Below are 23,969 nucleotides of genomic sequence, written 5' to 3' on the forward strand. Positions count from 1 at the left end.
CCTGGAAAATACCATGGATGGAGGAGCCTGGTGGGCTGCAGTCCATGGGGTCGCAAAGAGTCAGACACAACTGAGTGACTTCACTTTCACTTTTCACTTTCATGCATTGGAGAAGGAAATGACAACCCACTCCAGTGTTCTTGCCTGGAGAATCCCAGAGATGGGGGTAACTGGTGCGCTGCTGTCTATGGGGTCGCACAGAATCTGACACGACTGAAGCAACTTAGCAGCAGCAGCAACTGACATACAATATTATATTAGTGTTAAGTATACAACATAATGATTTGGTATATGTATATGTTGCAAAATAATCACCATGAAAAGTTTAGCTAACATTTGCAATACCACACAGTATTGTTATCTACAGTCCCCATGCTGTACCTTAGAGCCTTAGGACTTGTAACTGGAGGTTTGTATCTTTTGACCACCTGCACCCATTTGGGCCACTCCCAGCCCCCAGCTCTGGCAACCAAAGAAGCACTTCTGTACTGAAGAAAACATTTTGGTTTCAAATGTTTTTCAAATTAATTCTTATCTTTCCATTAAGTGCAAGTACATAGTACTTAATGTACAGTGTTTCATTAGACCAAACTTTGCTTTCATGATTAAAAAAAAAAAGCCATATTCAGGTCAAAACTTCTCAAACTTTTAATTCTTTTTAGGTACTCCTTAAATAAAAAATCACTTTCCCAGGAACAGACCTTAATATTAAGAAATGCCTAAGTTTATACAGGATGATACTCAAAATATTTAACAATGGTACAATGTAGCCACTCTCCATCAGAAGAAGGACAACCATCCTAGTGCTCACCAGCTCAGCATCAGTTCCAGGTAATAACACAGCCACTGTCTACCAAGTCCTAGCTATACATCACAATCCATGGTAGACACTTTTACATGCTTTGTCTCAGCTTAATCTTTATATTAAGAACTTAGTACCAGTTCTATTTATTTATTCTATTAGGTGAGGATTTTATATTTACATAAAAATAATAGCAAATATATATATATTTATGTATATGTATATCACAGGTACAGGTCTTAGCACTTTAAATATATCAATTTATTTAATATATTTATTAATATATTAATATATATTCTAAGAAGTAGGTGGCCTTAATAACCCTATTTTTCAGATAAGTAACAGATGCACGGTAATTTGCTCAAAGTTACATAAGTAGTCAGTTACAGACCCAGAATTTGAGTCCTGGCCATCTGGTTTTAGAGCCTGTGCTCTAAACTAGCATGCTGCACGGTCCCAAGTAGGAGCTGGTGAGGTTAAATAACAGGCACAAGGACACATAGCCTGGCAAATCACAGAGCTAAGCCAAACCCACAGGTGTCTGGCTCAGTAACTCCACCGACAGTTCTGTCCTGTGAGTTCTGAAGATACAATGTCTTTGTTTCATTAATTTATTTCTCGTATTATTTTGGGCTGTGCTGGGCCTTTGTTGCTTTGCACAGGCCTTCTCTAGCGGTGGTGAGTTGGGGCTACTCTCTTCACTGCAGTGCACAGACTTCTCATTGTGGCAGCTTCTCCTGTGGGGCACAAGCTTTAGGCACACAGGCTTCGTAGTTATATGTGTGAGCTCAGTAAATAGCTGGGGTGTGCAGGCTCTAGGGTGCACGGGCTTCAGTAGTCCCGGCACACAGTCTCAGTAGCTGTGACTCACGGGCCCTGGACCATGTGGGCTTCAGCAGCTGTGGCACGTGGTTTCAGTAGCTGCGGCTCACAGGCCCTAGAGCGCGAGCTTGGCATTTGTGGCACATAGGTTTAGTTGCTCTGCGGAATGTGGAATCTTCCCAGACAGGGGATCAAATCCATGTGTCCTGCACTGGCAAGCAGATTCTTATCCACCGTGCCACCAGGGAAGTCCGATACGATGCACTTTTTAAAGTCAGTTCATTCATTTTTTATCTAGGACCTTTGAGGTGAGTTTGTGGAAAAGAGAAGTCACATTTGTGGTTAACATGAAAATATATAGATAATAAGTATCTAAATAAGATTACATAATATCTATATTATATAGATAGTACATATCTATACCTATGGTATAAGACTTAACAAAAAATAATTCTGTTCTCCTGTTATATATTCATAGTCTTTCTGCCTGAACTTGACTTTGGACCTTTTTATTCACACTCTCTCCCCAGTTCTGCTGGGGACAGAACAAATGCTCAGCAAACACTAAGTGATGACATAAGTGGCCACCCACTGGACCGTGAGAAAGAGACAGAGACAGATAGACCTCAGAAAAGATCCATGCATGGTTATTTACAGTTCACAGACAGTTTTGCTTAAAGAACCCAGATGTTAAAGAAGCAATGCTGCTGCTGCTAAGTCACCTCAGTCATGTCCGACTCTGTGCGACCCCTTAGACGGCAGCCCACCAGGCTCCCCTGTCCCTGGGATTCTCCAGGCAAGAACCCTGGAGTGGGTTGCCATTTCCTTCTCCAATGTGTGAAAGTGAAAAGTCAAAGTGAAGTTGCTCAGTCGTGTCCGACTCTTAGCGACCCCATGGACTGCAGCCCACCAGGCTCCTTCGTCCATGGGATTTTCCAGGCAAGAGTACTGGAGTGGGGTGCCATTGCAATACTTTGTGGTAATTCCACTAAGAATTAAAGTGACTTTTTCTCATTCCTTTACTGGCCCCATACTCCCCAGCACCCTGGCAGCCTTATACCCACTGAGGGAAGGTGAGGCAAGGAGCCACCTCACAACTGTGCATTTCAAAATCTCTCAGAGCAAGACTCCAAGGTCCCGAGGTTTCTGCAGCTCTACCTCTACCAGAAATAGGAACAGGAATCCACAGCCACCTGGTAATAAGTTCTGTTCTTTACACTGCCTGAGACTTTTTTAAATTGCTTTAAAGTAAATTCATACTGTTTAGGTCCTTTAGGCCATAAATAATTAGGACTTCCTCTGGCAACCCCAATAATCAGGCAAATAATCATCAGGGAAAATCTAGACAAAGTTATTGCCACAATCCAAAACACCAATAAAGATGTCCCCATAAAAACATTAAACTTCTCCCTCCTTAATCTGTCCCGAAATCAAACCAAGAGTCTCATGGTATATATTCTATGGCAAAACTCACACACCAAATACATAATATAAAGTCAAGACCTTGCCTTAGCTATGTGTCATATTCCATTTTGAAGTGCTTAAAGTAACTGTTAGGTATAATATATAGGCATCTTTATGTGTAATATGTGATGAATAATATATGAAGGTCATGTGAAATTCTCCAATGCAAAAATATTATGTGTAATACATGAATCTATCTACGTCTTCAAATGGACATATAACTATATATAGACAGATATCTATCTATATGAACACTCGTTGTTGTTGTTAAGTCTCTATGTCAAGTACAACTCTTTTGCGACCCCATAAACTGTGGGATTTCCCAGACAAGAATACTGGAGTGTGTAGTCATTTCCTTCTCCAGGGGATCTTCCCGCCCCAGGGATCAAACCTGCATCTCCTTCATGGACAGGTAGATTCTTCACCACTGAGCCAGCAGGGAAGCCCATAGTATGCTAATATACTTCACAGAATAAAGGAAATTTTAGAGTTAAGAAAAGATCTTATTTGTTCTCTAGTCTTTTTTAGTCTTTCAGAAATGAAAAAGTAGGCTTAGAAAAGTGGGGTACCTATGACCAAATTACTGGTACAGTGTTTCTCAAAGTACAAAATTCCGCATAAGAAATACAATGGTAACTCACATGAGGCAGATTCCTGAGAACCTGAGAACCGCCAAATCAGAATCTCTGAGAGTAGGACCTGGGAAACTGCATTTTAAACATCTTCAAGGTGATTTTTACGTCTTTGACATATGGGTGAATTTGAGACCCACTGAGCTAACTTGCAGCAAAGTTAGAAATAGAGCCCAGATTTCCTGAAATCCAGTCCAACACTCTACTATTACACATGGTATCTGTTTCAGACATACTGCATGAAACTGAACCGGTGACAACAAATTAAAATAGGAATATACAGAATTGTGACTAAGAACACAGGGTCTGAAGCCACTCTGCTGAGTTCATATTTTAACTCTGCCCCTTACTAGTAATATCATCTTGGATAAGTTACTCAACTCTATGTCTTGACTAACTCATCTGTAATGATGGTAATAAGAGGACTACCTCCTCTTAAAGTTTCTGTGATGATTAAACTAGTGTGTGTAAAGAGCTTACAATACTGACTGACATAAAGTTAGCACTCAATAATACTTGAATACCAATTATCAACTAGTATTTTTTTTAAGTGGGGCATTGGGGAACCTCAATAGCACCATAACTAATAATACTTCAGTCAGAAATAGTGATCTAGGGAACTTGCAAAAACAAAAAAGAAAAGAAAGAAAAAGAAACAGTGATCTGACCCAGTACATGAGATTAAACAATAAGATGACTTCAGGGTAGCTTAACCAAATCAGAGTTTAGATGCTAGGGGTTATAAGGCACTGTGATGGTTAGAAAATCATATTATGATTTCATTGCTACATCATTAAAACGATAATGGTTAACTGATTTCAACTTACTAAACCACTCTGACATTGTGCCCAAATGAAAGTTAAAACACATAAACAGGCTTATTTTAATTTATGTCATATGGAATGCAGTGAGAACTTAGAATTCTGTGCCAAAGGTATGAAGATAAAAGTGTAGTAGCTGGACTAGTAATGCTGGCAGCTAGTATGTAATGTGCTAAGCACTTAATAAATATCATCTTTAATCCTCAAAATCCTATGATGTAGACATTACTTTTTCTGAGCATTAAGTCAAAGACATTAGGGAACTTGCACAAGGACACGTATATAATATGCAGAGGAACAGAGATTTCAGGCCAGATGAATTTGTCTGCAAAATCCCCACGTTTTTAACTATTACAGTATTATCATTTCCTATATTAACAAAATTCAACACTTACCACCAAAGGTTTACAGATGCCAAGGCGCACAGTGCCTGGTGGCACAGCTTTCAACACTTCCACAGCTTCAGCAAGTGTGCTGTTATCCAAACAGTACTGATTGACTGAGACCAGACGGTCACCAGGTAATAGTCCTCCGCCTCTTTCTGCCACACCATCCGGCACCAGGGAGCGGATCACAATCACTGATCTGGTGGGATCTAAGGGGTCCTAAAGATCAAGTGAAAATACAAAGATGAGTCAGTCCTCTAAAAACAAATATACAGCCTTAAGACATGTATGTGCACATGTATGTGCACACTTCAGGGATATTGTGCATTTGGTTCCAGACCACTATAATAAAGCAGCTATCACAATCATGCGAGTCACGTGAGTATTTTCATTTCCCCAGTGCACATAAAAGTTAAGTTTACACTATAGTACACTCTCTCTACTGAGAGTGCAGTAGCATTATGTTTTAAAAAAATGTTATACCTTAATTGAAAATATCTTATCACTAAAAAATGCTAACCATCATCTAATGACACAGGGTTATTAACAAACCTTCAGTTTGTAAAAAATGAAATATCTACAAAGTGCAATACAGCAGAGCTCAACAGAAAAGGGTATATCTGACTATCTACTTTATGTGTCCAGTATTCTGGTGGTATTCTTCCAGAGACAAAATCTATTCAAATAGCACTCTATACAGCCACAAAAATATCAGCTTGTTATCAAAATAAAGATATAAACGTAACAATTTTAGTTGTATGTATGAGTTAGTGCTCAATACATACAAATTTCTTTTTAAAAATTGTGGTAATTAATATTTTGTTGGATCACAAAAGGTCTAGGGAAGAGACACAGATTCAATCCCTGGGTTGGGAAGATTCCCTGGAGTAGGAACTGGCAACCTGCTTCAGTATTCTTGCCTGGAAAATTCCACGGACAGAAGAGCCTGGTGGGCTACAGTCCATGGGGTCGTAAAGAGTCGGACATGACTGAGTGACGAAGGACGCAGCATAAAACGTGTAGAGAGAGTTGGGAAAGACTGTGACATCCTGAAGCACAGTCATACTATGGACCTAAAACAAGCCCATCTATTATCGTTCTTGGGCAACAGGTAAGTTCCAAGAGAACTGTATTATGGGAAACGATACTCCATTCTTCAGCACTTGACCAGTATAAAATCTTCTCACTAAATCATTTAAATTCCAAAAAGAAATGAAAACCACGGCATATATCACTGCATTTCAAAAGTATGTTTAAAAATTGTATAACCTAAAATTAAGACATGGTATAGATACACCTAGATGAAGGAGTACGTCAAGGCTGTATATTGTCACCCTGCTTATTTAACTTATATGCAGACAACATTATGAGAAACGCTGGGTGGGAAGAAGCACAAGCTGAAATCAAGATTGCCGGGAGAAATATCAATAACCTCAGATATGCAGATGACACCACCCTTAGGCAGAAAGTGAAGAGGAATTAAAAAGCCTCTTGATGAAAGTGAAAGAGGAGAGTGAAAAAGTTGGCTTAAAGCTCAACATTCAGAAAATTAAGGATCATGGCATCTGGTCCCATCGCTTCATGGGAAATAGATGGGGAAACAGTGGAAACAGTGTCAGACTTTATTTCTGGGGGGCTCCAAAATCACTGCAGATGGTGATTGCAGCCATGAAATTAAAAGACGCTTACTCCTTGGAAGAAAAGTTATGACCAACCTAGATAGCATATTGAAAAGCAGAGACATTACTTTGCCAACAAAGGTCCATTTAGTCAAGGCTATGGTTTTTCCAGTAGTCATGTATGGATGTGAGAGTTGGACTGTGAAGAAAGCTGAGTGCTGAAGAATTGATGCTTTTGAACTGTGGTGTTGGAGAAGACTCTTGAGAGTCCCTTGGCTGCAAGGAGATCCAACCAGTCCATCCTAAAAGAGATCAGTCCTGGGTGTTCATTGGAGGGACTGATGCTGAGGCTGAAACTCCAATACTTTGGCCACCTCATGCGAAGAGCTGACTCACTGGAAAAGACTCTGATGCTGGGAGGGATTGGGGGCAAGAGGAACAGGGGACAACAGAGGATGAGATGGCTGGATGGCATCACTGACTCGATGCACATGAGTTTGGGTGAACTCCGGGAGTTGGTGATGGACAGGGAGGCCTGGCGTGCTGCAATTCATGATGTCGCAGAGTCAGACATGACAGGGCGACTGAACTGAACTGAGGTAAAAACTATTCTAATATAGAGAAAATGAATATCAATTCATGAATAAAACCAATGTTTTATTGGGAGGGCCCTCATCCATTGGGAGGGCCCCCTATTTCTTTTCATTAAGCAAAGAAAATAACACTAAAACTCTATAAATAAATTTGACTAATGAAGCAGTTTATAGCCACACTATCATTTTTTATTTTATTCAGAACTGGTATATAGCACTTACTATGTGTCAGACTGTGTTCTAAGTGCTTGACAATCATTAATTCAATTATTCCTTACAACAAACCCATCACTTGCTTGGCTTGTGTGCTTTGCTGCTACTGTTTCATTAAGCACATACTGTTCCATACAGGCAAGATGCAGTAACGTGAGATTTTACTACTGCTAGTTTCTATTAAACCCCTCCTGAGAAAGTAACAACTACCACCTTTTGTGTTAGAATTGCAAGACTTTGAAATCACAAAAGTGAGAATTTGCCATGTTCCAGGCTATGTCTGTTTGAAGTGGCTGATGGTTCCTTTGAAGTTTTCTGTTGCAGTTTTCTATACCTTTCTATTGTAGACATCGAGGCTTATTTTCAATACTGCATGGAATCTTAACCTTAATCTTAAATATACCATATTTAAATCAACAAAGGCTACAGAGCTAATCCCTTGAAAAATGCCTTCAAACAATTTATTTTACTTTCCTTAACTAAGCCTTGAGTTTCCACTCCCAAGTCAAGAGATCCCTGGTAAATTTCTAATATACTCTGTTGTATAACACCACATACTTATTAAGAGGATTGGAAGTAAAAATAGTCATGGAAACTCACTAATAAAGTACAGTGTTAAACTATAATGACACCAATATTTTCAAGTAGAGGGAGCTATTGCATAAGAAGAAAACAGAAAGAAACACACACAAAAAAGTACAGTGGTATATCAGCGGCAATCAGTGCAGTAATGTAAAAGAGCTGTCTGTTTTGTCACCGACAACCATGAATCACAACACACTTTTTCATTCTGAAATATGAAACCATTACATTTTAAGTTTGACATGCTAATAAATAAGCTGTACCATTATGTCCTTCATTTAGGATGTCAGTTTTTGATGGAAGGCTTTTTTATTGGGGGGGGAGGGAAACTACATAATAGCTTATTCCCCTCATGAAATGCACAGAAAGCAGCTAGCATCACTTCTTATTAATAATTACTAAACTTTCTCAGAGAAAACTGCAACAGTAAAATATACCAAAAGCAAATAAATGATTTCCCCGGGTAGTGTAAGCCATCTCTGTAGTTTCATATAACACCTAATCAGAAAGTACTAATTTTAAGCCAAATAAATAAGTGAACTGGTTTTCAAGATGCAATCCAGTTGAAATGATAATTAGAAACATTTCAAAGGAAGATTAACCAGGAAATAATGGAAAGAGAAAATAGATTTTAGATTTCCTTTACAGAAAAATCACGGTGAGCACTTATTTCTACAAAATGCAACCGTCTTTCAACCACAAAGTATTATCAGGTGTGCTTGCTTACTAAAATTTATCCAGGCTTGGACTTCCCAGGTATCCTGAACACTAAATCTAACCTACTACTCCTTTTCCTGGAGGAGAGAACCCAACGGCATCTTCCTTGTCACTTATAAAAAGACAAGCCACCCACTTCTGGTGATACCCCATTATGGATAATCACCACTTTATTTTCTGTGACGAGTTCTCTGACCAGGTGATTTCTCAAGTAGCTGAATGGCGCTGCTTTAACGAGTAACAGTCATTTCCCTTCATGGTTATCACATGTAGTGGCCACACTATGGAAAACCAGCAGCTGTCACTGCCTACCAGGGCAGCTACTATTCTTAAGGCTTTGCCACATACAATATGCTTTAAAACAAGTTGCTTCTCATCAGAAAAGTCTGTTTTCTGAAAATACACACTATAATATCATACCCATGTTAAATACAACAAAATGTTATAAAGACATTTCTCAAGACACTCTACCCAACTCCTAGACTCTATCCAGATTTTTTTCAGGCCCCTATCATATTTTATCACCTTTTATCATAATCTTAAAATCTCTAATTTTTCTTATTTTGGTAAATAACTCTGCAAGGAACATCATATTCAATCATCAAGGTGTTGCTTTAAACTAAACAGCCAATAGGGGGCACTAAAAACCAACCACAGAAGACAAGATACATCCTCTACTATGCAAGCCATCTCCTCCTCTGATTTTTTTTTCTATTTATTCAAAACCCTTATATTCTTACACATGTTCTAACAGTATCTCATATATTTGCTTTAACTCAACCATTTATGAAAGTCATTGCCTACAAATCCACTAGGCACAACCAACTTTCATCAGAATGCTGCATGGGAAGATAGGCGCTCTAACCTGACTTCTCGCTACTGAGCTATGAAATCCACAGAGAACCAATCTAACTGCTGTCTCATAGGCGAATAAAAGTGCCTGAAGAAAAGTGCGTATGAGGATTTTTGAGGTCTCTTGAAGTGATTCTAATGTTTGATAGTTATTATAAACACAGGATGTTTCAATGTTGGAGGAAATCCAAGGTGACAAATAAACACCTCTTCTCCCATAGTCCCTGAGTGGCACTGCCCTACGCCCAAGCACTCACTTGCTCTCCCTCGCCCCTTCACTGAGTTGCTACCTAAGGCATATTAATTTGATCTTCTGTCTCTTCTATCCGATCCTCTTCATTTCTGCTTCTCGTTACTTCTTGCCTATGCAACTGCTTCAGTCTCCCCAAAGGTCTTCCTGCCTCCAGTCTTACCCGCTTCAGTCTATTGTTTACAAAGACAAACTAATGATTTTTAAAGGTAAAAATGGGATTGCAATTCCTCCTCTGCATAAAGCACTTTAATGACTCCACTGCCTTCAGAATAAAGTGCTAACTCATTGGCAGAGAAATTCCTTCAGATTCCCACTTTCGTCAGATCTCCCTTTGACCCTCCCACATATACCACTGCCCACCTTCACTTGCCCCACACACTGTCCCAACAATCCAGAACTACTGAAGTTCAGGACTGTGAAAGGCACTGGCATGCTTCATAAATTCTGCAAACCATTCCATCGGCCAGAAATGCTTTCCCCGCCCCACTGCCCTTATCTGAATCTTCGCCACTAGAGTCAGCTCACATGTTTCCTCCAATGAGCAGCTTTCCCAGATCTCCCAAAGACTCGAGCACTTCCTACTCTGAATATCTCTAAACCTAAAAAAGGCCTTCCCTTACAGCATTTTTCATAATATAGTTTCTTTATTGTCCTGACCTTTTAGAATAAGTAAGGCTCTCCTGCTAGATGTATCCACAGCATGCTGCATTTTTTCCTATTACAACTCTTTTGACATTTTACTGGAATTATTTTAACTGTCTTCCCTACTAAAAATAAGCTTCATGAGTACAAGGGTATGTTTGCTTATTGCTATTTTATTCCCAGGGCTGACTACAGAGCCTGCCACATAGAAGGGACTGAATAATAGCTGAAACATCGAATGACTGAATCTATTTAGTTTCATACTCTTTTCTGGACTGTAAGTACACCAAAGGCAAAGGCCACATCCCATCATTTGTAACAACCAACTCTTAACCCTTACTGAGCTCTTGCCATGCCACCAGGCATGACTTAAATATCTTAAATCTTTGAATCAATTTAATCCTCACAGCAATGTGAGCTAGGTTCCATTATCATTCCTACTTTGCAGATGAAAATACTAAGACAGAGGAAAAATAAATAACCAAAACACACAATTGGTAAGTAATAGATCCAGAATTTAAACCACCCAGTTAAGCTCCAGAGTTTATGCTTTTAGCCATTTATGAGATACAGCTTCTTAATGTAAGCATTTGCTGAATGAATGAATGCTGAGAAAAAGTAAATTGTTAGAACATATATTTATTATTACCTTGCCAAAGTGTATAAAACTGAGCCCCTTAAATACCCTACTTGACCACCAGAGGTTTATATGTTGGTAGTTAGCCGAAAGAACGCACAGAATGTACAGGGTGCCTACATAGACAGTTAAACATGCGCTTGCTGATTTTATTTTTAAATTTATTTATTTCTTTGACTCTGTGGAGTCTTGGTTGCAGCGTGTGGGATCTTCACTGGGGCACACATGCTCTCTAGTTGTGGTGCTCGGTTTCTCAAGTCGTGGCATGCAGGCTCCGAAGCATGCAGGCCCCAGTAGTTGCAGCAGGCAAGCTTAGCTGTTCGCAGCATGTGAGACGTTAGTTCCCCAACCTGTGTCCCCTGTGTTGTAAGGCAGAGTCTTAACCACTGGACCACCAAAGAAGCACCTTGCCAATGTTAATTTACATTTAGGTTCTCAAGAATCCATTCCTTTGGTGAACTAAGAACATTTACAGGTGAATACATACAAACATGTGACAACCATTACAACCGAATGGATGGAATTCAAAGTTTTGAAGTGTCTATAAAAATGTATTATATGAATATTTGTATACATTCCCATAGATCAAAGAGACTGGAGTTCACATAAACTACAGCACCGTACAGGGGTGGTTCAGTTGGAATTGGGCTCTCTCAGAGACAAGGGTATCAGGCAGAAGATGTAGAGAGCTCTCTCCTTAAAGCTGCTCCAAAACTAAAACAACGGACACAAGCAAGCAACCAAGGCAAACTCAGTGGAAAGGCACGGAGCAGGAAATGTTACATAAAAAAGAGACAGAGGAAACAAACGAGAAGAAAAGTGCTCACATTGAATAAACTGGCCAATGCCTCAGTAAGAGGCATTTTTTAGAAAAACGGGAATAAGAGATATAAACCAAGGACACTTCTGACATTCAACTTTTACATGTTTGTGATATTACTCCAACAAAGGAAAACAAAAATCAAGGGGTAACAATGACTTAACTACACGAATGCAAAACAAAGGATAAATCTGGGGTTGTTCTTCTTGTTTGAAAAATCCACCCTGGGTGATGGACCAAATTTTTTAAAACATTAAATAATGGAATAAGAATGCAGAGACCACAAACTATGGCCTAAAGACATAGGCCATAGTTTATTTTGGGTAAAAAGTGGGGTATAAATTATTTACCTCAGATAACGTTCACACTTGTTATCAACTAGGTAAAATAAAATATAAAGCTGGCCGATAGTAAACTCATGAGAGGAAACATGGTACCTACGTCACTCCAGCTCTGTGCTGATAGATCACCACACCAAAACACGCGCTCTCCTCTTTTACAGGAGTCCTTCTCCTCTTTAACAAGAGTCCTTCACCAAAAGGAAATGATTCCAAAGAATGACCAGGAAAACAGACAGCTTCAGACAACTGTGAGACAGAAAGTGCTCTACGAATCAGATCTCCTAACCTATGAATTCACTATTGTGGTGACATTATTACAGAATCAGGCTACTGAATTTTACTCCATAAATAGTCACTCACATTAGGGTGAGGAATTGTGTTTCAAGGATTATTTGGAAGTCTCTACATACATTAATTTCTGGATAACACAAGGCAGCTAGCACAGACTATTTGATAAGAGAATTGCTCCAATTAAATAATGGTCAACTGAGAGAAAACTATGAAAGTAGCAAGGAGACAAATATTTGGTTCTGGAAGGGTATACTCGTTTCTTTTTTGACTTACTACCTTTTATTGTATTGAAATATATAACATAGGGCTTCCCTGGTGGCTCAATAGTAAGGAATCTGCCTGCCAACGCAGGAGACATGGGTTTGATCCCTGGTCTAGGAAGATCCCACACACTGCAGAGAAACTAATCCCATGCGCCACAACTGTTGAGCCTGTGCTCTAGAGCCTGGGAGCAATAACTCCTGAGCCCACGTGCAGCAGCTACTGAGGCCTGCATGCCCTAGAGCCTGTGCTCTGCAACAGAGAAGCCACCGCAGCGAGAAGGCTGTGCACCACAACTAGAGAATAGCCCCCGCAGCAACGAAGACCCAGCACAGCCAAAAATAAATAAATATAGAAATAAAATACATAACCTAAAATGTACCATTTTAACCATGTTAAGTGTACAGTTCAGTGGCAAGTACATCCACACGGTTCTACTAATGTCACCAGTATTCAACCCCAGAACATTTTTATCTTCCCAAACTGAAACGCCAGCCCATTAAATGAGTTTCTATTCCCCCCTACCCGCCCCTCGCCGGCCACCCAATACCCAGTTCCTGGTAACCGCTATTCTTTTTTCTGCCTCTATGAATTTGTTCTAGGTTTGAAGACTATACTCTTAAGTGTGGTAATACTTTTTTGAACCAAAGAGTAGTAAGTTAAAATCTAAGTGAGTTAACAGCTAAATCTCAAGGAAGTTACTGAAATGGAGAACACAGAAAGAAACCATTAAGGCTAAAAACAAGACAGTCAGCTATTTCATAGTAGAAGTAGGCAGAAGAAGGAATTGAGTGTAAAGAAGGGCAAAGCAAAGGTTCTTTTACACACACACACACACACACACAGAGATATGTAGATCTTAATGAAAAAATAGTGATCTGCAGGAGCTCTGATGCACAGCCAGTGTGAATTAAAATTTCCAGTGACCAATGTCAGTCAGGAAACAGGAATCCAAACATTCTTCTAAAAAGAAGAAAATATAGATAAAGAAAAGACAGTGAAAACAGCCATTCAATCTGCTAGTGGTAGAATGGGTGTGTATTAGAAGTCAAGCAACAAGTTTTGAGCCCCCAGGCTGACTGTGTACAATTTCACAAGTTCTTGATTTCTCTGTGTCAGTTTCCTTCATTGTAAAATGGGAAAGTTGGATACGTGACAGTTGTGATCCATTTCCCCAATTCCCAAATCCTATAACTAAATTTGACAGAATAGCTTGAGTCAAATTTGCTACTAATTTCTACCAAAACAGTCACAAAACCACCATAAAAAGTAGGGAATGACAGAAGTTAATTCAAAACACAGCATCAGCAATGAAAAAGACTACACTTTGGTCACAAACATGGAATAAATGTAGTTAGTAATGCCTTTAAAGAACTCATAAAAATGCCGCTTAACTACGCAATCTCTAACTTCCTTGAGTATTCCACCATCAAAACAAAAGAGACAACAAAATATTTACATGTGCTCTTTTTTATAAGATGAATATTAGAACAACTTTTTTTTTTGCCATTTCTTGATAGCAACAAAAGACATGTTAGAGACTATTTGTTGAATTAAAATCACCAGCATAGTTCTGGTTTAAGATAACAGGAGGTAATTAATTACACTAAAAGCGCATCTTCTGACCTGACCAATAAGCTAAGCATTTGCTTTTAGGACAGAGAAAGAAACGGATTTATAGTGAATGCGAGGCAATAACTAAATGATTCTAATGAATAATGACTATGCTATCTTATCAGAATCTAACCCCATTTTTTACTATTTTATAATATAGCCAAGTTGTACACTAATCATACCAATTACCACAATACCATCACATTCAAAATATAAGTGCCCACAAAATACTTTCAGTGCACTCAAGATAAATTAAACTGATATGGCTCCTGGCTCCTTGTGTCTTATTACTTCCTAAATACTCTTAGACATTAAGAATAGATTTTTCCAAGCATCATACATAGACTGAAACAGTCCCTGAGCAGCACGGTAAGTACAGCACACAAAGCAATTAAAAGAGCAATAGAAGAGAAGTAGACAGAGAAACTTGCTAAAAGATCAACATATAATCTAAAACAGAGGAAAAAATACATAGGCTTGCACATCATTTTATTCTGTACAGTTTCACATTTTAAATATCTATTTTAAACATCATAACAATTTAATTGATTCAAGCAGAGCCCCGTGACTTTACCTTTTCCCCTTCTTAATCTCCTAGTTGGTATTCTCCTTGGATACTAAATATTGTCTCTGGATATCTCATCTTTTGAAAATTTTATATCATGCTGTAATTGTTTATATATTTACTATTCACTTCTGGCCCAGGAATTCTACTATTAGTAAGGAAAACAAAACAAAATGAACCACACAGCGGTCCTTTATCTCAAAGCCCCACCATCACTTGGCTGAAATGGCTGGGATTCCACCAGGCTGATGGTAGTACTCATGGACAAAGTCACACCCTCTATTTTAACTACATTACATCTGCCTACCAATGCAAGAGACACAGATTTGATCCCTGGTCTGGGAGGATCTCACATGCCACAGAGCAACCAAGCCCATGTGCCACAACAATTGAGCCTGTGCTCTAAAGCTGGGGAGCCACAGCTACTAAAACCCATGCACCGTAGAGCCCATGCTCTGAAACAAGAGAAAGCACCACAATGAGAACCCATGCACTGAAACTAGAGAACAGCCCCTGCTCAGCACAGCTAGAAAAAAAGTGCACACAGCAATGAACACCCAGCACAGCCAAAAATAAATTAAAAAATAAATTAAAATATTTTTTAAAGTTACATTAGTTGAAATGTGTATATACCTAACACAACTGAACTGTACACTTAAAAATTAAGATGGTAAATTTTATGTTATGTGTATTTTACCCAAAAAAAATTTTAGAAGAAAATGAATTTATAAATAAGATACATCCCTTGATGGACATAAGTGTGAGCAGGCTTCTGGAGTCGGTGATGGACAGGGAAGCCTGGCGTGCTACAGTCCATGGGGTCGCAAAGAGTCAGACATGACTGAGCGACTGAACTGAACTGAAACTGATATCCTATTATCTTCTAGAGAAAAACTATATTAGTTGAAAGTTATTATGATGCCGGAAAAGTATAGACACAGAAAACTTTTAAAAGCTTTTTTAAAGTATTAGTTTTGAAATTTATTTTAATTTTCCAAACCAATTACTCTCAGCTTAAGCTAAACAGTTACAGATACCAGCTGAGTGATACTGTTCAAGCTGTTTAATCTCTCAGACTTGAGTTTCTCATTTTAAGTGGAAATGACAATAATACAGATTTCGTAGTTATTTAAGGCATTAAATGAGATAAGGCATGATTAAGGACTTGGAAAGCCCACAGTAATCACTTCATAAGTGCTTTTACTCTTATTCTTGCTATAACTCCTTTTGTTACTGTTTACCAGGAAGATGATGGAAAAGAAGTTGATTGGACATATGTGTTTGAGGACTTAACAATTACTGTCTTATCTACTGCCTTCTAAATTCAACTGAGCATGTGTGCTTTAGACCAACAGTGCTATCAATTGCTAAACCATCCCTGGTATTAATTACCCTTACATTTTAATACATGACAACGAAGTGTTGACCTCACAGTCTCCAGATATGCAGACCTTTGCACCTGAAGGGAGGCTCTTGCTAAACCATCCCTGATAATACACTTACATGTTAATACATGACAGTGAAGTGTTGACCTCCTACTCTCTAGATACACAGACCTCTGTACCTGAAGGGAGGCTCAAGGCAGCATGGGCTCCTTAGTCCTCACTCCCCCTTAAAGCAGATACTGAAAGACAGGAGCCATCTCTACCCTGTGAGCTTCTCTGACAACCACCATCAAAGGACACAGGATGCTTTCCGTTCTTTAGAAAAGATTCTGTGATTTTTTTTTTTTTTTCAGTCCTTGAAAGGGCAACCAGCACTCTGGGATATGCAGAACAAAACTTTGCCAACTTTGAAACCACACCAGAGAAACAGTAAGGAGTCCTACTAGGAAACATAAGGTAAAACATGTACAGTTTCTACTCTCTGGCAGTGAATGGCCATTGGGTCTTTAAAGAGCTTGGTTAGATAAGAGGAGTAAGAGCAAGAGACCACAAGGATTCAGGGAAATGTGAAGTCACCCTTCTGGGACCGTACTAAATATTTCTCCCTGGAAAGAGAATTAGAAACTTTTATCGTCTTTCACTGAAGCCACAATTATGAAGAATCAGTGTTGTTTCTGGTCTAAAAGCCGTACTTTCACACTGCTGGACCACAGACTTAGGAGCCCAGCTCCACTGCTTACTAACTGGATGATCCTGAGCAAATTCCTTAGCCTCCTGTCATCAAGTTCCTCATCTATAAAATGAGGATGTTTGTAGGATGTGCCTCAAGGTGCTATAGAGATAATTAAACCAGTATGTGTAAGCAGGACATAATTACTGGCCATTATTATCATCATGTGAAATGGTAGCCATATCTTATAAATATTAGAAAATTTCTCAAAGGATTTTTTTCATTAAAAGGAATAAAACATGAAAGTTTAGATAGATATTAAACAGTTCACAGTCGCTAAAGAAAATAAAGACCTGAAAGCAGGGCCAAGTTACCAATTCTAGGACATTCCCGTGCCTACTGCCTGTTTGTGTACAAAGCGTTCCTCAGTTCCCCATGAGGCCTCTCTGGATCCCAATAAACAATTATCACAAGTCTCTTACCACTGCTAAAATCAAAATGTAATACAGAATTGCCCCAAAGTCTGTTTATTTCATTCTATTTTAACATACATTTATTTATCCACTGTCTCTTTACTCCCAGTTGAATTTAAACTCCCTAAGGACAGAGGGTCTCTTACCTATTTTGTTTATTTCTATATTCCCAGTGTCTGGAACAATGCCTAGTATAGGAGATGCCCCATATACATTTGTTAAATAAGATCTTGAAAGGAAGTGGATCCTTTCATCTTTATATCCCCATACCAGTTCATAAATGAATAATAATTTTTGGAAGGAGATAATGAATAATAAGTATAGCAAGTCTATGCTTAGACTTTATTTTTATGAATCATCATCATCATCATTTTTCAGTAACTAGGAACACATTATTTTATATCCAGAAAAGCATAGGCATTTATATACATCTTTTATTTAGTTTTTACAGCTTTAAAAGGCAAATATTATTTCTATTTTAGAGATTATTATATAAGAAAGATTAACAGGCTTGTCCAAAGTCCTAGGAGGGTGTCATAGCCAGAAGGCAAATCCTGGTCCTTTCTGATGCTATGTTCACAGTGGCATACTGGTGAACATAATACCTGATTAAAGTAAAACACAGTGGGAACTGCCGTAAGCGAAACTTGAGCCCTAGAAAGGGGTATGTCAAGATCAGGCAGACGATCCCCTTTCATGCCTCATTAACAAATTAGGCTTTTGGTGCCAGAAGGAGGCAACACCACTGTCCAGCCCTCACTGGGAGAGCATGGCTTCTCTGGACCATTGCCCAGCTCCAAATGACACCCACAAACACGGCAGCGCAGTAGAAACCACCATGCCTTAGGAAAACAGGTTCGTAACACCTGCTGGTGGATCTGATTCCACCCTTCTGTCATATTCTAGGAAGGGCTATGACTTTCATCTACTAGCATGGTTCTCAACACTGACATCAGAATCCAGCGGGAACTTTCAAAACACACCCACACGTAGAGGTAGACTGGTGATGAAACACCTCTAGAGGCTGAGTTTTCTCTTTAGACAAACTTTTTCCACTTCAGGAAAAAAAAAGTTATTGTTCTGTTTTTAGTTACATGGGAGACAGAGATGCAAAGCCAGACTGACAGTCACTAACTTCCTGGAATGTCTTGAGCATTTCATAGAAAAGAAATATTTACCAGGTACTGCAGTAAACCTGAGCACCTTTATGCCTATATTTTAGCTTTCCACGGTCATTTCATAAACACTAATATTTATCATTCAGCCATTTCTAGAATACTCACTAAAGGTAATATAACAAATGTATCATTTTCAGAATCTCCTCCTTCTCAGCAATGCCTTCTATTAATGCAGAAAGAGTCCTTAAGAAACATTTATGAAAAGGAGCACGACCCTCTGAGAAAGCACCATCCAGCTGACAAGCATTTGCTGCCTGCCCGCTATTCTCTCTCTCCCCCGTTAGACACAATGGGATTTTTTGCCAAATTCATATTCCAGAGGAGCCATGAAATTCCCGCAAAGTTCAACATCAGGCCTGACTTAAGATCTTTAAGGCCTCCTGCTAACTTCATCCCCCTGCAGCTGCCCCGCTAAGGCAAGCTTTTGATCTGTACTATCTGGATTTCAAGCTGATGTACACACAGCCTCTTTGATCTCTGATTAAGTGGCTTCTGGTCTCCTGATGCCTTTAGTCTTGCTGCACTGTGGTGTTTGCGAGTCAGTCGTCATCCTGAGCACACTACAAACTCCACACACCAGGAGTGGCCTCCCTTCATTCACCCACTTCGCAGGCTTGAAAAGCAATCTTTAAGCCATGAGAGAATTTCCCCAGTAGCCACAATCAATCCACTCCATGAACACACTATGAAGAATTATTTTTCAAATGAAGCAGCTTAAAATGATTTAAAGGATATGGAACTTTCCCATAGAGGGGAAGGAAGCAAATCCTCTGTGAAAAGAAATCTTCAGCCCAGTTGGCACTGGAGCTTACAGTACTTTGATGTTAATAAAAATAAATGTGGATAGGGATCAGGATGAGCAAAGATTGGGTCTTTATCAGTCCTAAGTTCCACTGAGCAAAAGTGACCTTTAAATGCAGCTGCATGGTTTGTTCAACAGTAGGCTGTGGGATATATTGATATTTCCAAGAACATGGATACTACCATTAGGAGCAGACTGACTGCATTTTACTTAGTACCAATATCTTAATCCTACATGGATGAATAAGACCCAGAGTTCCTTACAAAAAAAAAAGATAAAAACAGAAAGAAAAAAAAAAAACCCAAAACCAGATCCTGGTGGCCACGTTATAAGATTCCTTGAGCATTAATTAAAGTGGAACTGTATAACAACTTACAATACATTTCCATCCTGAATATTTAATATTCTGGAAACAGTACAGGTTTGAACCTGACTTTTTAATGTTACTAATACAGGTACTACTACATGTTTAAATTATATCAATATCTATCAAATTCTATACCCCATATTCAATAAACTAATCTATTGGCACAAACATAAAGATACTGGGCTTCTACAAGTTACTAAAGACTATGTAATGATAGCAGCATTCACCCAAAACCTCACCAGCTGAGCTACAGGGGAGCCCCTCAAAAATCTCAAATCTTGTTGCAAATATTAAGTCCTTAATTTCTTCCATTTTTAAAGTCCAGCTTCTGATAACAAAATTAAAAGTGGTGGAAAAAATAGAAATAGATTTTACTGCATTAATATCATAGTCTGAATATAAATAGTTTTTGCCCTCTCTTAGCTACACGTGAAAGTAAGTGAAAGTGTTAGTCGCTCAGTCGTGTCTGATTCTTTGCAACCCCATGGACTGTAGTCTGCCAGGCTCTTCTGTCCCTGGAATTCTCCAGGCAAGAATACTGGAGTGGGTTGCCATTCCTTTCTCCATCTCTTAGCTATAAAGGTCAAGAAATTAATTACTGACAATATAAAGTTAAAACAAAGTTGATAGTTATATATTGCTATTACTTAATCTGTCTATATTGTAGAAAACCATTAGCAAACCCATGAATTATGCACCTACTTACACTTTATCTTTCAGAAAATTATTTAAACAAAGAAAATTACAGAAGATATCAATTTTAAGTGGTCTAAGTACATGAGTCTCACAAACATGTATGTTCAAGCAGTTTGGTAAAAATGTATCAAAATTTAAGGGATGAATGCTCTTTTGATGAGCAATTCCTCTTCTAGGAATTTATCACAGGATATACTTGCATATTTTTTATAAAAGAGTATGATAAGGATATCCACTGCAGTCTCATTTGAAATACCCCCCAACTGAGTACAGGAGCTTGGTTAAATAACTGATTACACAACAGCAATAATATAGTATGCAGGCACTTAAAAATATGAGGTAGCTCTAGGGACTTCCCAGGTGGTACTAGCAGTAAAGAACCCACCTGCCAATGCAAGAGACTCGAGAGACAAGCGTTCAATCCCTGGGTCAGGAAGATCCCCTGAAGGAGGGCATGGGAACCCATTCCAGTATTCTTGCCTAGAGAATCCCACGGACAGAGGAGAAAGGTGGGCTACAGTCCATAGGGTTGCAAAGAGTGAGACGCGACTAAAGCGACTTAGCACATAAATTCTAAAATGCAAGAACATATAATGGAAGGGGGGAAAGCAATGTACTGAACGATTGTATGACATATTCTATTTATGCATTAAAAAAATTTTAAAAAAAACATTAAACAACCAGAAAACTACCACTATACAATTGTACCTGTATAAAATATCTCTGGAAGGACAGACAAGAAAATCAGGAATTTTTATCTGGGACATAAAAAGTGAGGGATTATGGTCAGAAGTATGTATACCCATCACAGGATAGCATTACATACCTTTGAATTTTTATACACTATATATATATTACTTATTTTTAAAACACTTTTAATACATACCAAATGTTATTATGTTGCACACATAAGAAAAAAAAACACATACATAAAATGTATACACTCCCTTCCAATAATTTTCAAAAAATTTTTAAGAATTTCATCTAATAGAGTAAGTCAGGTAAAAACTACACACTAGGTTTTTCTCACAAATACTAAGGAATAATATATCCAACACTTAGGCTTCCCTGGTGGCTCAGAGGTTAAAGCATCTGCCTGGAATGCAGGAGACCTGGGTTTGATCCCTGGGTAGGGAAGATCCCCTGGAGAAGGAAATGGCAACCCACTCCAGTACTCTTGCCTGGAGAATCCCATGGAGGGAGGAGCCTGGTAGGCTACAGTCCATGGGGTTGCAGAGTTGGACACGACTGAGCGACTTCACTTCACTTCAGCAGTACCGCAATGTTTTATATTCATATTTATACTATTTAAGTTTTATAACCCATTTCTTCTAAGAAAAAATAATCACTGTTAATTTTTATAGGGAGTTATATTTTTATGATTTTTTTTTTAATCAGCAATCTTTGGTCTTTCAAACGAATTCTTCAAGTGTTACTAACAGTATTTACGTATGAATTTATGTATGAATTACCTCTCATTGGCTATGCGATCACGCTTTCTATTTTTCTTTCTCTCAGTGTCTGAGATAAACCCAAAGCCTTTCAAAAATATCTGCTTTGGCAAAAATTGAATTTGGTTTCCATATCAGGAAGGGAGAGAACTGAGGAATGGGGTGTAGGAGGGACGAGAATTATTGGTTAATAAATTTTACCTGCTAAATCACTAAAATTCAAAAGTATCAAGAATGGCAATATCATGGCTAATGTTCAAAAATTGGCTAACGTCAAACATTTCCAGTGAATTATAATCATGAGAGGTTATTTAAAGTTCATCATAAATCAAAACACCAGAAAATATCCACTTGCAATGTTTAATTTATAAGGTCAACTGAAGGTAAAATCCACACACTTCCAAATTTATCTCAAGCTTTTTGGTAGAAATTAAAAATTACAGGCTCTCAGACTACCTAATAATTGCTTCATTATTGAACATTATTCCACAACAAATTACTTGCACTAATTTAGGATTCTTAAATTTGTAATCATTTTCGTTTGAAGCAATAAACACTAGCTTTTACACAGTGTATATAAGCACACTCTATTAATTTTTAATACTTACTAAACTTTCATATAACCACTGAAAATGAGAATACTATCTAGCAGCTTGTCTTTAAGATACAAAACTGTTTAGCAAGCTGAAAAAAACAGGAAGATTTGCTGCAATAAATTTATTGCAGGAATTTTCTATAATAAAATAAGCATGGAAATACCACTGACAAGTAAAGAAGTAGTATGTGTGGTGGTTAAAAGCACAGATTCTGGCAGTTCAAACTCTAGTTTTGCCATACAGTAGCTGTGTGAATTTGGACAACTAACTTCACCTCTCTGTTCCTCAGGTTCCTCACTTCTGAAATGAGGATAACATATAGTTCTCATCAGGAATACATTAAACAATTAGAACAGAGACTAGCGAACAGCAAACACTCACTATATGTTAGCTATTACTGAATTTGTATTCATTATCTGGATTAATATTAGGATTAATAGCAATATGAAAGTGAAAGTCACTCAGTCATGTCCGACTCTTTGCGACCCCATGGACTATACAGTCCATGGAATTCTCCTGGCCAGAACACTGGAGTGGGTAGCCTTTCCCTTCTCCAGGGGATATTCCCAACCTAGGGATCATACCCAGGTCTCCCACATTGCAGGCAGATTCTTTACCAGTTGAGCCACAAGGGAAGCCCAAGAATACTGGAGCGGGTAGCCTATCCCTTCTCCAGGGAATCTTCCTGACCCAGGAATCCAACCAGGGTCTCCTGCATTGCAGGAGGATTCTTTACCAACTGAGCTATGAGGGAAGCCCAATATCAATATCAGCATTAGTTATATTTCCAAGAATAAAGACAATACATATCAGTAATGGGAAATCAAGACAAAGATAAGTAGGGCACGGTATGTAATCTACTTATCTTTGGCAAAAAAAAAAAAAATATATATATATATATATACACTATAAAAACTTATAACCAAATTTTTGAAGAATTCTATATTGCTTAGAAACAGTACACAGTTGAGCCATAACATTCATGTCCTTGACAAACAGTGCACATCATTGTTTTCTATAACACAATCCTATAAGGCATGATGTTATGTGACAAAGGACTCTTTCAATATGGTGCACACACAGGGCCAGAATTTAAGTAACCATGACAGGAAGCAATATCTAGACATACATGAGACTAACAAGCGTCCTGCTACTGGGGCTGCTAAGTCGCTTCAGTCGTGTCTGACTCTGTGCAACCCCATAGATGGCAGCCCACCAGGTTCTGCCGTCCCTGGGATTCACCAGGCAAGAACACTGGAGTGGGTTTCCATTCCCTTCTCCAATGCATGAAAGTGAAAAGTGAAAGTGAAGTCACTCAGTCATGTCTGACTCTTCGCGACCCCATGGACTGCAGCCTACCAGGCTCCTCCGTCCATGGGATTTTCCAGGCAAGAGTACTGGAGTGGGGTGCCATTGCCTTCTCT

The 23,969-nt window shown here is 38.6% G+C and overlaps 1 protein-coding gene and 1 non-coding gene across 5 annotated transcripts in view; one reads left to right on the forward strand and one right to left on the reverse strand.

The window, feature by feature from the left end:
- PATJ (PATJ crumbs cell polarity complex component) overlaps positions 1 to 23,969 on the reverse strand; it is a 383,451-nt gene that overhangs the window by 268,189 nt on the left and 91,293 nt on the right. For all 4 annotated transcript variants that reach the window (XR_008715910.1, XM_055585657.1, XM_055585656.1 and 1 more), the window contains exon 18: positions 4,937 to 5,146. Coding sequence is in view for 3 of the 4 variants with exons in the window: in XM_055585657.1 (XP_055441632.1) it covers positions 4,937 to 5,146 (210 nt within the window). In the remaining variant the exon portion in view is untranslated. The remainder of the gene's footprint in view (positions 1 to 4,936; positions 5,147 to 23,969) is intronic.
- Positions 21,564 to 21,635, forward strand: TRNAS-GGA (transfer RNA serine (anticodon GGA)). Its single transcript has one exon. It is a non-coding gene; the product is annotated as a tRNA-Ser (tRNA).

The sequence above is a fragment of the Bubalus kerabau genome, chromosome 6 (genome assembly GCF_029407905.1).
Source record: "Bubalus kerabau isolate K-KA32 ecotype Philippines breed swamp buffalo chromosome 6, PCC_UOA_SB_1v2, whole genome shotgun sequence".
NCBI classification, from domain to species: domain Eukaryota; kingdom Metazoa; phylum Chordata; class Mammalia; order Artiodactyla; family Bovidae; genus Bubalus; species Bubalus kerabau.